Below are 18143 nucleotides of genomic sequence, written 5' to 3' on the forward strand. Positions count from 1 at the left end.
AAATTCCATTGATCATTTTCTAATAAATAATTGTCTTTGCAAATTGGTCACTGCCTTTACAGTAAAATAAAACAAAAAACATATGGTCATTTTGGACACTTTAGAAGAATCTTTTTTTTTCCTTTGTCAACATAGAGAAAGAACATTTCTAAAAAACCATGTTATGTATTATTAGCGCAGCAATGTTTTTCTGTCTCTTGCTTCTTTTTCCTATCCTTTCTGTATCGATTGTATCAGCTGTGGGGCCCTGTGCTAGTCATATCACTTCTCTAAGCCCCAGTTTTACTGTTTGTAAATATGCAGTACAAACCTTATACACTTACAGACCTGTTAAAAAATCAACAAATTCTTTACAAACTACAAAAAACTAAACAAATGAAAGGAATTACTGTTATTATGGCAAAGATCAGTAAAGGCAGCACATTGGATCAACAAGGGTGGTATACATTGGAAACTAACAATAAATGTCTAATTATCTACTGTGTACAAGTCTATTTTGCTGAATTAACAAAGGCAAATGTGTAGCTTGTGGCAAGTTATTTTCAAGTGTTGCGTAGTGGCAATGTCCTCAGAAGCAAACCCCTCTCAAGTATATAGAGCAATTTACTATTCTCCCAGCACTTTCACATACATTATTGTATTTAATCTTCAAGACACCCCTGCCAGGCTTGTATCATTACCTCCATTTTATAGATACAATTGAAATATAATTTACCTCTTATCACAGTGGTTGAGGCAGGAGTGAAATCCAGATTGATACTTACACCGTTGTGCCTTTTATTTTAACAAGCTCCTCGACTATATATCTGTTACTTTATCCAAAGAATAATTGGTCCTGCCAGCTTTTACAGCACCTTGGTATAATTCCAAATTTGCTTTAGATGGCTTTGGGCCCCACCCATAATCTCCCCATCTTGTGACTTGTAGAATCTGTGTCCTGGCCCTGTGACTGTTTCAGGAATACCTAACTAATGTTTTCTACATGCTTGATTATCAGACAGGCAAGAAAGTATTAGAGATTCTAATTAATGTCTCTAAAGTGGAGAGGAGAACAAAAGAGGACCTGTGATAACTGCCTAAGTTAATCTATTTCTTGAGAAACCATATGATTGGTAAGTACCTGGAATTTCTCCAATAATGCAAAGATTGCAGCCAGCTCTTAAAGTGAGAGTATTATGTTGCATGACTTTGAAGTGGTGGGGAAGCGAGACTGAGAAGAGGCAATTACTTTAGGTTTGCCATTCCAAAGGAGATTCTCAGTGAGAAACTATCCCAGGAATAGTGTTGTGTAAAACTGAGTGGGTAGAAAGAGAAAGCTACCCTCCACATTGATCTTCAGCATGGAAAAATTACCTAGTATAGTGATTACCATCAAGGGCTCTGGTACTAGATTGTCTAGATTTAAATCCAGGTTTCATCATTTATGGCCTGTGTGACTTGAGGGAAGCCATTTGACTTCTGAATGTCTTAGTTTCTGTTCTTCAAAAAGTTAATCTCATAGAGTAGAGAGTAGAATAGAAGTTAACAGAGGCTGGGTAGGGAATAAGGGAGCAAGGATGGGGAGAGGTTGGTGAATGGGTACAATGTTACAGTTAGATAAGAGGAATACATTCTGCTTTCTATTGCACAGTAAGGTGAGTATAGCTAACAACAATGAATTGTATTTTTCAAAAGCTAGAAGAAAGGAATTTGAATGTTCTTACCACAAAGAACTAATAAATGTTTGAGGTGATGTATATGTTAATTACCGTGATTTGATCATTACACAACGTTATCCATGTAACAAAACATTAGACTGTACCCCATAAATACGTATAATCATTATGTAGCAATTAAAATTAAATTAAATGTAAAAAGAAAATTTAAACAAATAACATAGAACTAAAAATAGTATATATGTCCAAGTCTGATTGTGAGGATTATATGAGATACTGCATATGAATTGCATAGCACAGAGCAGTGCCTGAGATGATGAATAAATACTAGAAGGTATTATTATTATGACAGATACTATGACTGTTGCCACTTTCACTTTGTATCTTCTGCAAGATTCAGCTGGGATAGTTATCTGGCAAAAAATTCTAAAGATGCTCAATAAATGTTTATTGAATTATTGCTCTGTCAGAAATGTCATAATGATAAAACTGTGTGGTGTGCTGGATGGTTTGGGTGGTGATAGTAGGTAGAGGAAGGTTGGGAGTCAGGAAGAGGCTTCTAGTAAAATAGGTGCAGGATAGATTCATTATGATAAGAACATTTATTTGCTAGTTAGTGGAAAGGGTTCAGGAGATGTGGTTTTCAGTCCCAGCTCTGCCATCAATAAGTTGTATACACTTGGCCTACTGACCTTCCTCTCTGGCTGTTATTTCCTTATTTTTAAAAATGAGGCGCTAAGACCAGATGAGTGGTTATGAACTGTGGTCTGGGGGTCTGAAATATGTAAAAACAACTTCTTCAAATCTAATATGTCTGCATTTGCTTTTCTAATCTTCCCTTCATCTTCAGGTCCCCCTCTTCCTTGTGAGAAATTCAGGTGTTCCTGGTAACCAGATAGTGTATAAAGTCCCTTATTGTGATAGTGACAATCCTGTGACCCAGAAGCAAAGGAGAGAATTGTCTTTGTGTTCATTTGGGTAAGAAAGTCTTGGTTGGACCCTAGGTGTAATTCAGCAACTCCTTTTCTGGGTTTACCCATAAGTGATGCTAGAAACTGGCTATCTTATTTTCCACCTTTGCTTAGGTATATTGATTGGTCTGATCCATGAAATGCTATTTGATAGCCTGAGTCAGATTTCAATAGCCTATAACTGGAATAGAAGCAAATGATTTTTAACTCTTTACTTAGCATTTATGCTGTACATGACACAATGCTACGAAATTTTAAAGAACAGATCAATAGGGGAGAAAGAATTTTGTTAGAATCTCTCTGAGAGCATTTTAAGGGCAGCCTGATTGCCTTAGTCCTTAAAGGTAATATGGAAGGTTTTCTCTTTGTCAGAACTATTGCCTCGATCCCAGTAGTAACCAGTATGTTCATCTTAATCTATGACGGTAGCTCTGTGGAAGATCCGTAACCTTCTGTTAGCCAAATCTACCTAGTACTTACAGATGCATTAGTGGGCAGCCATTGGCTGGCAAGTAGAGGGAGAGGAATTGGGGAGAAAGAGAGAATTGTTGGGCCTCAGTGAGAGAAATGACATTCTCTCCTGATTTTATGAGATGCAGAATTTTAAAAATAACATGGTATTGATTCAGCTTGGTTAGCTAATTAAAGGAAGACTTAAACACTGGGGTCCCAGATCAAAAGCATTCATAATCCTGAGTCAAGCCTGTGGGACACAGCAGAATAGGGTGAAAGTGCACAGGACTGGGAATCATGATCTCTGTTCTACTTCCAGCTTTGTTAATAATTTGCTGTGTAATCTTGGTCGGGGCAAGTCTGAGTTTTACTTCCCAATTTATAAAAGAGAATTTGACTAGCATAGTCTCTAATATACATACTGGCTCTAAAAATTTGATCCTAAGATTCTATAAAGTAGCCATTGAAGCTTATCTAAGTTACAATATTACAGATGGATCAGGTAGTAGGAAAGGGGAGTGTGGAAGAGAGGGTCTGTCCTACTAAATTAATCTATGCACAAGAAAAGAAGGGCTGCCCCTGAAAGATCGGATAAGTGACTTTTAATCCTTTACTTTCTGTGAAATTGTTGGTTCCAGAATATAGATTCGAAGAGAAGTGTATGGAACTGGGAGTAGTAATTTTTCCTTAAAAGTAAAGTATTTTAAATTGAGTAGGTATTTGAAGGCATGAATCCTTTAAATTTTGATCATAAAACCAATATCCCTCAAGAATAGAAAGATGACTAAATTGTATTCTGTGGCAATGAAATGCAGTTCTAGTTTAAGTAAGAGATGAAAAGTTCAGATTTACCCTTTAGAAAGGTCACTCTTGCTGTACCATGGTGTGGAAAATGGATCAGAGGCAGGAAAGACTGAATAAGGAAATCCCTGCTAAGATCCTCCACTTAGGAAGTGGTAGTGGTAATGGAGAGATTGGATGGGAAAGGAGTTGAGGAAGACTCCCAGGTTTCTGGTTTGGGCAACTGGAAGGATGGCAATGCCATTTGCTAATACAGGAAACACGGGAAAAAGCGGAACAACAATGAGAGTAGATGGAAATAAAACATTTTAATTTTAAAAGTAATTAAAAGAAAAAAGGAGTAAAGAAGAAAATCAATCGTCCAGTAGGGGGCGAAAGAGCTAAATACTTTTTTTTTTTTTTAACTAAAAAGAAATATTTACGAGGAAACAGCAAATTTTGAACTCTCTGAGTCTTCGGTTTAGGTTCTGAGCTTTCTCAGTGGTCAACTAGCTTTTATTTTATTATTTTATTTTATTTTATTTTATTTACTTAGAGACAGAGTCTCGCTCTATTGCCCAGGCTGGAGGCCATGTAGGATCTCGGCTCACTGCAATCTCTGCCTCCCGGGTTCAATCCATTCTCCTGCTTCAGGCTCCCGAGTAGCTGGGATTACAGGCGCCCGCCACCACACCCCGCTAATTTTGTATTTTCAGGAGAGAAAGGGTTTCACTATGTTGGCCAGGCTGGTCTCAAACTCCTGACCTCAGGTGATCCACCCGCCTCGGCCTCTGAAAGTGCTGGATTACAGGCATGAGCCACCACGCCTGGCCGAAATAACTTTCAAATACTTTTTTCTTTTTCTTTTTTTTTTTCCCCCTCAGAAAAGTGTATTTGACAGTGTTTTATGTGTTGCTAGGGGAGACGGTTGCTATGGAGAGGGATGATTTCATAACTGCATTGTGAACCAGTAAGAACACTCTCGTGGGTCTAACGTCTTCCGGATGAAGGCTATTTGAAGTCACCATAACCTGGTCAGGAGAAGTGTGCCTGTCGGCGGGGAAGTGAGGAGCTACAAGGGTTTTTGTTTTGCTTTGCTTTTATTCTTGTAAGTAGGATGAGACTAGAATCCTTTCTTTCCAATTATATTGGTTCCTAACTTGATTATTTCTATTTCCATGGTCTGAGGTGGACACAGTTTTCCCAATCTTGGTAGAAAGCACAAAAGTATTTTTAATCACGTTTAGTTTGATTATTTGATGTAAGAGAAAGTTAAAATGTTATATTTTTCTTTCATAGGGAGACAATATCAAGGTTTTAAATCTTGGAGAAATGGCTTTCGTTTACTTGGCTGTCAGATGCTTATATACCTTTCTCATGAGCACAACATTTGGCTATACTTCATCTTCAGACACCGAGATAAAAGGTAAATGGATTTTAATGGAATCGTTTTTAAATTAGGAAAAGTAAAATTAAATGGATTTTAATGGAAACTTAACTGTCTTTTTGACCTACCTATGGAAGTGCGTAACTAACTAGTAGATGAACTGTTATTGAAACTATTTCAGGAAGTCCATGAACAAAAGCTATGTTCTTACTAGTCACTTTCTTGTATAAGGTAACTGATGTTGACAGACATTTTGTGTGATAAATGACAAATTAAAAGACACTGTCCATACCTTTTTGTATAGTCTTTTTTAACAGATTAAGTATCTGAAACCTCATTGCCCGGTACTAAACTAACTGGAACAGTTCCTTAATTACTATCCTTAGTTACTATCTTTAGCTTTTACGACAATTAGATACATTTAAAAGGTACAGAAATGTAATGTGAAATTTAAAAATAATTATGGAATTATTTTATTATTCAATTATCTTATTTTATATTATATAATGTAATGTTAATGATTTATTAATTAATTAAAATTATTTATAGCATATTATTATATATTATATTATATTTAATACAATTAAAATACATATATTTATATTATATTGATTTGTTATTGCTGTTAGACAGATTTTTGTAATAAAATGTTCCCGTCTTAGACCAAATTCTGGCATACATGACCACAGAGATAAAGCCACATTGAATTTTTTGCTACTCTAAAAATTAATACCTAGTGAGGCAAAGTCACATTTTGCATATGTGGTTTCTCAAAGAAGGAACAACTATATAGCAGTAGTCTAGATTTTTTAACAGCCTTACTGAGATATGATTTACACAAAACCAACTCTTTAAAAATGTACTATACATTGGTTTTCAGTATATTCACAAAGTTGTGCAACAATCACCACTATCAAAGTCCAGAATAGTTGCATCACCCGTAAAACAGCCCCTAAACCCTTTAAGCAGTCACACTGCATTGCTTCTCCCTCCGACCCCTACCAACCACAAATCTACTTTCTCTCTCTATGGATTTGTCTATTTTGAAATTTCATAGAAATGGAACTATGTCAATATGTGGTCTTTTGTGTCTGGCTTCTTTCAGTTAGTATAATGTTCTCAAGGTTCATCCATGTTGTAGCATGAATCAGTACTTCATGTCTTTTAATGACTGAATAATATTTGATTGTATGCATGTAGCACATTTTGTTTATCTGTTAATCGATTGGTGGACACTTGAAATCCATCTAGATTCAGCAACATTTGTCGTAAAATACAGAAAAAATAAAAGTGTTTTATTGATTTATTTCAGTTAACCCTCCTCAGGATTTTGAGATAGTGGATCCCGGATATTTAGGTTATCTCTATTTGCAGTGGCAACCCCCACTGTCTCTGGATAATTTTAAGGAATGCACAGTGGAATATGAACTAAAATACCGAAACATTGGTAGTGAAACATGGACGGTAAGTAAAGCATGCATTTGAGGCATCAGAGTGATCATCAGGTGTTATTTTGTGATTCCTGACTTTAGTGTCCACTCCAATTCCCGTATCTCAATAGTTCTAATTAGGATATAAAAGCTTCCACATCTGCTTCTGTCTCCTATGTATCCTACTATATCTGTTTTCACCTCATCCAGTGTTAAGATTGCCATTGGAAGAACAAGAAAAAAAAAAAAAAAAAAAAACTCAGTCTCAAGCAATATAAACTTGAAGAGTACTTCACTAGAAGAGCATTTCACTGTATTTTACAATTGCTTATATTCTTGGATATGGGCTTTACACATGCTACAGAACTGTGACCTTTTCTACTGTAGGAGACAAGGCTTATTTATCTTTGTACCCTTCCCACAGAGGGTCACAGGATTATGGTTCGTTGTATATATTGCAGTAAGAGCTCAATGAAAATGTTTTGAATTATTAATTACTTATATACTTAACAAGTATGTATCTTCAAATATTTCTGTTGTAGATGGCATTCTGTTACCTCTCTAATTCAGCTAGGTAGTTTCAAGAGACAATTCAAATCGAGCATTTATTGATCAAGTTTGTGCTGGACACTCTACTAGATATCACAATATATGAATAAATAATAAATGATTTTTGTCCTCCAGAAGCTCATGATTTGTCTGGATTTCTCTGGTTACTTCCAGAGTTTTACTTTATGTATTTCCTGAAGGTTTCATATTATATTTTTAAGTGTGACATAATTTACCAAGTAATGTGCATATGGAATATGAAAATTATCTATTTGATTCCAAGCGAATATAGCTCAAGTTCCTGCCATAAAGTTTTTTTCCTTCCAAAAGTTTTTGTTTTTATTTGGAATTAGATGTTAAGATTCAAATGATCTCATCAGATGATATGACATACTGAGGTGAGCTCTGCTGGAAATGTATCTGTGGCATTGTATCAAATAGTCACTAGGACTGTCTTAGATATTGGGAACTCTCCAGAGTATTAATGATTTATTAGTCTTATTAATATAGCTCACTATACCATGGAGGTTTCTAAGTTTGACTTTGTCTCACCTTTTTGTCAAACAGACCATCATTACTAAGAATCTACATTACAAAGATGGGTTTGATCTTAACAAGGGCATTGAAGCAAAGATACACACGCTTTTACCATGGCAATGCACAAATGGATCAGAAGTTCAAAGTTCCTGGGCAGAAGCTACTTATTGGATACCGCCACAAGGTTAAAACAAAGTTCTCTTTTCATATTTAATACTATCAGAACTATTCATTTGGAATAAGTCCCTTAATTTTTATGTGCCAGGCTGTAGGCACAATAGATCCTGTGACAGTGTGGCACAAAATAGAATCATTCTTGTAGTTGATGATTAGCCTTTTAAAATTCTTTAAATCAGCAAATACCTTTGGCAAAACCTGCATATTATTTTATTGATTTAGTTCCCAGTTTTGGGGTCATATTAGTAAACATTCCTGAGTATTTGTTCATCTGCTCAGAGCATCCTAGAATAATCAGTTTACTACTTTTGCATATGCTTATACTAATATGAGTAAATGAGCCCTCAAATGTTTTTTGGTTTTGCACATCCCTCTTATCATGAAGTGAATTCCAGTAAATTCCTTTTGAAATAATCTTGATATGTTGATTGCAAAATAAAATGGAGAGGTCATAGGAAATGAAGTAAAATTGTGAAATGATTTCACAAATGATTCATCATCAAGCCTTTGAAGCATTCACAATTGATTTGTTCTTTAGGAATTCCAGAAACTAAAGTTCAGGATATGGATTGTGTATATTACAATTGGCAATATTTACTCTGTTCTTGGAAACCTGGCACAGGTGTACTTCTTGATACCAATTACAACTTGTTTTACTGGTAAGTATTTTTATAATTAGAATTCAATATTAAAAATGTCTACTCAAATTAATCAATAGTATGAGTAACTATATTTTCACTAAGTTAAATTCATTATACTCGTCAGAGTTGTATTTATGATGAAAATTGTTTACAATTATTTGAGGATTTCAATGGGTGTAAGTGGTTTTAGGATGTAGATACTGGAAGGTATTCTATGGGTGATATAAGGAATGCAATAATTGTTTCTATACTGGGTTAATTTTGTATCCTTTAGATAGATGAAGTTGGAACCTAAACATTTTCGACACATTTTGTATTCTTGTCTTTAAATAAAAATGGGTTATCTATTAAACTGGATCTTTTTTCTGACTCCCTACCTTTGTTAACTGTCACTGAAGCTTTTAAACTTGGCCATTGTGACTCATGTATCTCCTTAGTTTCTTAATTGTTTCAGGGTAACATGATCACCATGTTCTGATACTCCTTTGCAAGGCTGCACATCTGTTAAGTACCTACCATCTCTACTGTAGGAGCTCTACTTTAGGCTTCCTTCATTCAACACCTGGATGATTGCCATTGCTTCCCAAATGATGGTCACTCTGATTCCAGTCTCTCCCCTTCCAATCTCTCCCCTTTTTATTCATTCTGCACACTGTAGCCAGCTTTATCTTCCTATACTGCCATCTTCATATACCACTCTCTTGTTCAAAAACCTCCTGTGTCTACTCATTGCCCCAGGATAAAATCTGGGCTGCCATACTCTCTACTATTACCAATGTGAATGCTCCACTCCATTTAGATCCATCTCTACAATTTTTTTCTCACCCATGTTATTGCCTTTTATACCTTTGTTTGCATTACCTTCTGAAATGCCCTCTGGCTCTATCTTTCTTTCACCAATTTTTATCCATTTTTTTCAAGGCTCATCTGCTCCCGAGTTTCATTAACCTTTAACTGATCCTGTCAGCTTCTGTTTCATTTTTCTTGAGCTATTACTCTTTTTCTTTCTTTCTTTCTTTCTTTCTTTCTTTCTTTCTTCTTCTTTCTTTCTTTCTTCTTTCTTTTCTTTCCTTCCTTCCTTCCTCCTTCCTTCCTTCTTTCTTTCTTCTTTCTTTCTTTCTTTTTCTTTCTGTCTTCCTTTCTTTCTCTCTTTCTTTCTTTAACAGAGTCTCCCTCTGTCACACAGGCTGGAGTGTAGTGGTGCGATCTCGGCTCACTGCAGCCTCCACCCCCTGGTTCAAGCGATTCTCATGCCTCAGCCTCCCGAGCAGCTGGGATTACAGGCGTGTGCCATCACACCTGACTAATTTTTGCATTTTTAGTAGAGATGGGGTTTCACCATGTCTCCCAGGCTGGTCTTAAGCTCCTTACCTCAAGTGATCTGCCCACCTCAGCCTCCCAAAGTGCTGAGATTACAGGCATGAGCCACTGTGACTGGCTTGAACTCTTATATTTTTTTTATAGTCTGTAATTGTTTATTGTCCAGATGGTATTTAAATTTTTTCTCATATATGTGTGCTTTGTCTCCTGTTAAACTTTTAAGGGATTGGTGGGCATGAATTGTTTATTATATTTCTCTTGACTACCTCCAAAGTACTATACCCATAGTAGATTACCGCTAAATATTTATTACATGGATGAAACAAGTGATAGCACTGATAAACTGATAGGTAATTATCTAAATGTATGCATTTACTAAACAATGGACAAATCAAGAGAGGACTAAGCATTACTATTGGTGAGTTCTAGTTCCAAATTATCATGGCATCTTTCTTTAGAAAATAATAAGAGATAAATGATAGCTATAAACTATTAACAATCCTGAGATCTGGGTTCTAATCCCTGATCTAGCATCATTTAACTTGAGGCCTTGGGCAAGTAATTTTTTCTTTTAGAATTTTTGTTTCCTCATCTGGAATTGAATAGGTAAATTTCAAATTTCAAAATCATTTGTTCATTAATTCAATACATATTAAGCATCTTTTAAATGCCAGGCAGTGTTCTAGATAAAAAGGACAAAAGCATGAATAAGAGAAAGTCTCTGCCCTCCTGTACATTGTAGTTCATATTTGATATAATTTGATCCTCATCTTAGTGAAATAGAGAGGAATAAACATTAACATTTTAGAGATTGAAAAATAAAGGCTTCCCTGCTGGCATCAAGTAAGTCTGTATGAAGTTAAGCCTGGAACTGAAGTGTCCCAAATCTAATCAAGTGAACTAACCAGGAGACAACAATTTTGCAAACTCTCCCTAAAGTAAATAGTTGGCATAAAGTTAATTTAGTAGAGTCCAGATATGTGTACCGGCACCATATCAGCTGCCACATTGGCCTCATTTCAACAGGAATTTTGGCTTCTTTTACAGATAATGTCATGGTTTGCATTGCAAGCTATTCTTTAGGAAAATAGTAAGCATTTGTTGCTTTCGAATTTAGTAGGGAATCACCCCTAGTTACTTTTAGCTTTATTACTGGAATAAGGTTAACTTTAAAGGATATGGTAACATTTCTCATTTAATAGATGAGAAAATTAAACAGTTACTTGCCAAACAACTCCTTCTTTTCTTTTTGCCCTCCTACAGGTGGCTTTTCTGATGTTTATCTCTTGATGTGTATTGTATCCTCTAGATTTTCATTCATTTTATTAAACATAATATTTTCTAAAATTTGCTTTCTTTTAAAATAACTTCCCCAGTAAAATAATTTAAAAGGCAATATCATGCAGGATTATTTGTATAAATCACAGGTTTTCTTACTAGGAATCTTATTCTTTGATTCACAAACCTTATTGATGAATCAATATAACCTAAGTACACAAGTAAGAATCCTTGTCTTTGAGATTTTGCGAAGACTCCCAACAGATTGTAAGCTCCATGAAATCAGGGACTATGTCTGCTTTCCCTACTGTTTTTTCCCTAGTGCTTATCATAGTGCCTGGCATATAGTAGGTGCTTAATAAATATTGTACATTATTAAATGATTTTTAAACTGACATGGTATCCTAATATAATTGAAAATGAAGCACCTTGATACTGGAAGAGATTGTTAATTAAACACAATTCTCACAACACTCATTTTACAGGTATGAGGGCTTGGATCATGCATTACAGTGTGTTGATTACATCAAGGTTGATGGACAAAATATTGGATGCAGATTTCCCTATTTGGAGTCATCAGACTATAAAGATTTCTATATTTGTGTTAATGGATCATCAGACACCAAGCCTATCAGATCCAGTTATTTCACTTTTCAGCTTCAAAATATAGGTGATGTAAACCAACAAACAACTTCAAATTCATTGTTTCTAGTTTAGGCTGTTTACAATCACTTGAGAGGGGGAAAGAGAAAAAGGGAAGGAAGGAGAGAGGGACATCGACAGAGAGACAGAGACCTATGGAAATGCAAAGACAGAAAAACGAGAGTCAGCAGAGTGAATGAGGAAGCTCTTATTAAATATATAAGGATGAAAGATAAGGAATTGAATAAAGGTTAAAGTATCGTTTTCATTTAGAACTCACAATGTTATTTTCCATCTTCAGGTTGTCTGCTATACAGTAATTTTGTCTAGTGTTAGTGATGGAGTAATTATGAAGACACTTCTTTCCAGGCCTCAATAGACAAATGACTGGATATTTATTGAGTCTATATTTTCAGTTCTAATAGTTATGAGAGTGATGGGTTCTAGAGTCTTCCAGACCTGGCTTTAAATCTTAGATCTACCATTTTTCCAGTTATGTGACTTTGGGCAAGTTACTCTGTTTCGATTTCCTTATTAGTATCATGAGAATAATAGAGGACCACCTCATAGGTTTATTGTGAGACATGAATGAGATTATGATGTAACATCCTTGGTACTTACAGTGTCTGAAATAGCATAAGCATTAAATAAGGGTTATCTATCTGTAAAAGTAGTAGTATTACTGATTGTGGCTGTTATTTCTAATGCTACAAAATGGAAAATGGTTGTAATGATTTGGGTCTTCGAACTTTTTCTTGGGCTTATATATTTGTCTGTGAGTGACTTGTCAAAAATGAGTTTCCAAAATAACCAAGTTGGTTAAGAAACACATCTTGGTTGGCAAGCAACTTTGATTTTAATACACATCATAGGGAATATTACCGAGCCACTTGGTTTATCCCTAGACGTTTCTGTTACCAGATGTCCCTAGCTTTGAATAAAGGCTACTGCTAAACTTCAACAATCTCTGTGTTGAAATGGTTCCCTTTTGCTTTTCAGTTAAACCTTTGCCGCCAGTCTGTCTTACTTGTACTCAGGAGAGTTTATATGAAATTAAGCTGAAATGGAGCATACCTTTGGGACCTATTCCAGCAAGGTGTTTTGTTTACGAAATTGAGATCAGAGAAGATGATACAACCTGGTGGTATGAATATTGCATTTATTTGGGAAAATCATAACTACAGCCTTTTAAACAAAATAGCAAATGTGAGAACCAAAATCAGTTGCATTCACGTGAGGGAAAGAACATGACATGTATCTTAGTTCAATCTCTAGAAAGCCAAATAAACAAATGGACAAAAGTATAATGAATGATACCAATTTTAAAGTTACATAGGAACTTAGAGATTATCTAGTCACTTGTTTTCAATTTTGTGTCAATAAAGTTACCGAAGGCTTAAGATGGATTGTGGAGAGGCCTCAAGTAAAAGCAAAAAAAAAAAAAAAAGCCACAAGACTACTTATGGAGGAAAACCATCAGGTCAAAATTCCAGTATGGCAGGCTTACAAGAGAATTGCTTGTACCAAGGGCTGGCTGGGGAATTAGGCGATGGTTGCAAGACTAATTACTGCCACCAGCACCAACAATGTGGTGATGCCTTTAATCACATGTTGTTATGTATTATTTTTCCTTATTAGTTTCCAGTTTAGAGAGTGGTAGAGAGAAGTTAGTGAGCCGGTAGTTCTAATTCATTCCTTTCATATACAGATAAGAAAACTCATTGTTGAATTGACATATAGATCCAGGTATGTAAATTCACTTACAATCAAATTATGCAGCTAGAACTAGATTTCAGATCTGATTCCCAGTCCACTTAAGTCTACACTACATTATGCTGATTCCTAAGATAAGTTATGCCAAAGGAAAAGCTATTATATTGAATGAGAAAAATTATTGAGCTCTTTGAAATGCAAAATTGAAATCATTGCTTCAGTGATTTTTTAACTCTGAGATCACCTAGCCTTGAGAGTCTCATAACTGTAGCAATAGTTTCATATCAAGCCATGAGCACTGTTATACAAGTTTTGTTTCCTTATTCTTATTCCAAGCCCTGAGCATTGTTATGTAAGTTTTTCTTATTCTTATTAACAATCAGAATAAGGAAATAAGGATAAGGAAAAAGAAAAAGCTATATATTAATACATGAACTCTATAGTTTCCATAGTAATAATATTCACATGCTGGCTCTCTGTGTTTGGTAACTGAGTGTATGTCGCATCTTCCAGTTCATAGAATCTGGGAAATTTGACACTAGTCCACATACTGGGTGTTATATACACCAAAGCTACCTAGGAATTTTGCCCTCTCACACATGCTGTCCTTCACGGTAAGTGATCCATTATCACTGTAGAAATAAAATATAGATAAAGAAGGGAAGAAACAATGATTTGAAAACCCCCACTATACAGAGAGCTAATTACTGCTGAGAATATGCATTTCTAGTCTTTTGATGCATAGATTGTATGTAATAAAACCCACTTTGAAAGGGGCAGATATGGAATCTGTCTAGTTGCAACTAGATCAAATAATGGCATCTGATTTTGTCCTTGGCTTTCAGACTACTACAGTTGAAAATGAAACGTACACCTTGAAAATAACAAATGAAACCCGACAATTATGCTTTGTAGTAAGAAGCAAAGTGAATATTTATTGCTCAGATGATGGAATTTGGAGTGAGTGGAGTGATAAACAATGTTGGGAAGGTATGAGCTAAAAGAACAGTAACTCAATAATGAGCTATTTGCTAGCAAAATTAATTTTCTTTCAGTGTGTTTTGTAATTATGAAAGTGAAAGACTTTCCCATATAGTCTATGAACAGAGAGGATAATTTAGCAAGCGCTTCAACTGAACGAAGATTTATTAAAAGTCTAATATTAATTCAGTTAGGACTAGGAATATTGTTATACCTCTATTATCAACATTCCTGTTTTTCTGTCAATATAGATAATATGCTCATTCTTTTGAGGGATTGGCATGAGCGTATTTTAATCAATATTTTCTTATGCTTTCAGTATTCAAGAGAACAGAAATCTTAAAGCAAGTATAGATCAGCATATATTTGTTTCTGAGTGTCTAATACTATTCCGAAGGACTACTTTTCTAATTCAGAGGCCATGATTAGTAATATACATATTCATTCCATTCACTTCCAACACTAATTTAAAGTGATTTTTGATAAAGGCATTAAAATTCCATAGCATATAAACTAAAAAGCCTAAAGAATGAGGTAAAATATGATTGTGCTTCACAATATACTAGCTTTAAGAGTAGAAATTACCAATAAATGTTCAAAATTGAAAGAAATCAACTCAACATTGCTCTTTCAGGTACATAGATAGAGATGCAGCTATTAATTCATATACTGATGTTGATACAGATGGATACTGGCATATCTATCAATCATTCATCTCCTTTCAAGTTGTTCCACTATAGTGAATCTCTATTATCTCCCTACGAATATAGTGGTATCATTGATCCCTTTCATTCATCAAATATTTATTAAGCACCTACTATGTTTCAGACTCTTTTCAAGCATTGGAGATATGGCAGTAAATAAATCTCTACCCTCAGGGAACTTATATTTTATTTCCAATTGGGTAGATATAGGCAATAAATGAGAAGTCTAAAATATTATATAATCACTAAGGATTATGGAGAAAAAATAGCAAAACAGTGGAAAACTCAACCAAGAGCTATACGGAATCAGAAAGAAGACTTACTAGTTTCATATTTTTCATTTTTGTCACTGTGTTAAAAAATCAGGAAACTCTAAAGTTATGTCCTGAACTATATCTTGTCATTAGTCAATGCATTGTATAAAGCGGATATAGCGAGATTTTAGCCATATCCTCAAAAAATATATTATCTTCTGTATTTTACATGCAATCTTATCAGTGATAGTGATGCCTAAGATTTCTCTTGCTTTGAGGGAAATCTTTTCCTTTTTTTTTTTTTTTTTTTTGGTACGGGGTCTTGCTCCATCACCCAGGCTGGAGTGCAGTGGTGTGATGTTGGCTGTCTGCCACCTCTGCCTCCTGGGTTCAAGCAATTCTCATGCCTTAGCCTCCTGAGTAGCTGGGATTACAGGCGTGCACCACCACGCCTGGCTAATTTCTGTATTTTTAGTAGTGATGGAGTTTCACCATGTCAACTAGGCTGGTCTTGAACTCCCGGCCTTAAGTGATCTGCCCACCTCTGTCTCCCAAAGTGTTGAGATTACAGGCATCAGCCACCGTGCCCGGCTCTCTTCATAGAATCTTAATAACTTTGAAATTAGAAACAAGGAATTTCTTGAGTTCCATATGGTCTCAGTTCTTTAGGACATTTCTTATTGGATGTTTCAAGTTATAGAAAAATAGGACAATAGTATTTTTGGAAATTAGAGTATGTCCTCTTCAGGATTGACTCTGTATGGGGAAAGGCAGTAGAACTTCAGGAAAGGAGCTTCCTGCCTTCCCACTGTTAATTTTGCAGGACAGATAACTTATATCAGTAATTTATCTGGATTATATTCTTGTAAATATTCTCTGAACATGTGAATTTGACTGATAATTTTCTAGTAGAAAACAAGATTGTGAGGAAATAGGACAAAGAAAAAGGTGGGATCGAGGGATGTTTGTAGATGTCTGGCTAAGATTCAAGATCTTTTATATTACTCCAAAACAAGCGAGAGGTACTAGTTTGGGGAGACCAAACTTCATCTGCTTTTTAAGTTTGCCTAGTGATTGCTCATTTCTTACTATGCATAAGAACCATTAAAACTCCATCCCTAAAATAAAAAAGCAAAATAAAAAAGAAAAGAAACACCTTATCCCTCCCTTTGGGCTTTAAAACATGAGACAACTTTAAAAAGGTAACCTTAAAAGATGATTTCCATTACTCACACAGGAATTTGTATTGAAGGATACCTCTTGCTCAGTACAGTATCCTAATATCTAAGTACACGTTTGACTTACTGAGAGTTAAGAGACACACGCGACATGTTTGTTTAACCACTTCGCTAATATTTTGTCATTTCTAAATGGAGAATTCACAAGGTCAAATATAAACAAATCCATATCAGAAAATAAGAATTGTGTTTTGAGAAGTTATTTTTCTAAGTGAAAATAAGACATGTCACAGTTCAGTAAAGTACTTTTCTGTATAAAAAGTGCACAAATGAAAGGAATGCTATACTCAAACACAATTGTGGTATTTATGCACTGGCAAATATGACAGCGGTTTCCAAGTTTAACTCAGTCCTTAACTATTTATAAAATAATTCAGTTCCAAAAATAGTGATAAATGCATAACACTTCCTCTTTTTGTGTGATTTTTAATCCTAGTTGAAGAACTATTGAAGAAAACTTTGCCACTTTTCTTGTTACCATTTGGTTTCATCTTAATATTAGTTATATTTGTAACCGGTCTGCTTTTGTGTAAGCGAGACAGCTACCCGAAAATGGTAAGATGTGTAACATTATGATGTTTAGCCTGAGATGGGAGATTTTTTTAATTTTCTGCACTTAGAACTGATGGAGCTACATTTTATAATTTTGCTTGTTCACTGTGGGTGTACAATTGATTCCATACGGCTCATGATATTATCTTCAGAAAATACAGTAATTTTAAAAAATTAATCTTACAAGACTACATTTTGAGGTGGATTTACTTTTGTCAAAATCAAACTTTAGAACATGAAATACTATTTGACTCTAGACTAGACAATGGTATACAGAAAGAGTTACAAGAGAAAAGCAGGATTGGGAGAAAGAGAAGAGTGAATGAAAATGGTCATAGACTGAAACACATATTACCAGTGTGCCACAGACACAAGGACACATACAAATGATAAAACATGGTGCCTGCCTTTGGAGCACACACTCAAGTTAAGGGAGACAGGATCCATATGAAAAAATACAACCTCTGAGATGATTTTAGATGATTGCCATTGGAGTCTTGCAGATAATGCTATAGAATTTCAGGAAACAGTAAGACCACTGTGGGTGGGGGGGGCTTTAAGGAGGAGTTGTAACCTGGAGAAAAATATCTTTTTGGGACAGGGTCTCATTCTGTCAGTCAGGCTGGAGAGGAGTGGTGCAATCATGGTTCACTGCAGCCTTGGTATCTGGGGCTCAAGCAATCCTCCTGCCTCAGCCTCCTGGGTAGCTGGGACTACAGGCATGCACCACCATAGTGGATTCCATTTCTATAAAAAATGTAAACATTAGCCAGGCATAGTGGCTAATGTTTACATTTTTTATAGAGATAGAGTCCCGCTATGTTGCCCAGGCTGGTCTCAAACTCCTGGGCTCAAACAATTCCTCCCACCTTGGCCTCCCA

General features: G+C 35.4%; 1 protein-coding gene across 1 annotated transcript in view; it reads left to right on the top strand.

Moving 5' to 3' along the window:
• IL13RA2 (interleukin 13 receptor subunit alpha 2) overlaps nucleotides 1-18143 on the top strand; it is a 38216-nt gene that overhangs the window by 19742 nt on the left and 331 nt on the right. Inside the window, exons 2-12 of the mRNA XM_033201365.1 lie at nucleotides 2506-2633; nucleotides 4779-4967; nucleotides 5159-5285; nucleotides 6559-6710; nucleotides 7793-7946; nucleotides 8478-8598; nucleotides 11664-11848; nucleotides 12820-12964; nucleotides 13870-13885; nucleotides 14379-14523; nucleotides 17147-17265. Coding sequence (XP_033057256.1) covers nucleotides 5192-5285; nucleotides 6559-6710; nucleotides 7793-7946; nucleotides 8478-8598; nucleotides 11664-11848; nucleotides 12820-12964; nucleotides 13870-13885; nucleotides 14379-14523; nucleotides 17147-17265 — 1131 coding nt within the window. The 5' untranslated portion in view covers nucleotides 2506-2633; nucleotides 4779-4967; nucleotides 5159-5191. The remainder of the gene's footprint in view (nucleotides 1-2505; nucleotides 2634-4778; nucleotides 4968-5158; nucleotides 5286-6558; nucleotides 6711-7792; nucleotides 7947-8477; nucleotides 8599-11663; nucleotides 11849-12819; nucleotides 12965-13869; nucleotides 13886-14378; nucleotides 14524-17146; nucleotides 17266-18143) is intronic.

The sequence above is a fragment of the Trachypithecus francoisi genome, unplaced genomic scaffold, assembly GCF_009764315.1.
Source record: "Trachypithecus francoisi isolate TF-2019V2 unplaced genomic scaffold, Tfra_2.0 Lachesis_group6, whole genome shotgun sequence".
In the NCBI taxonomy this organism is placed as follows: domain Eukaryota; kingdom Metazoa; phylum Chordata; class Mammalia; order Primates; family Cercopithecidae; genus Trachypithecus; species Trachypithecus francoisi.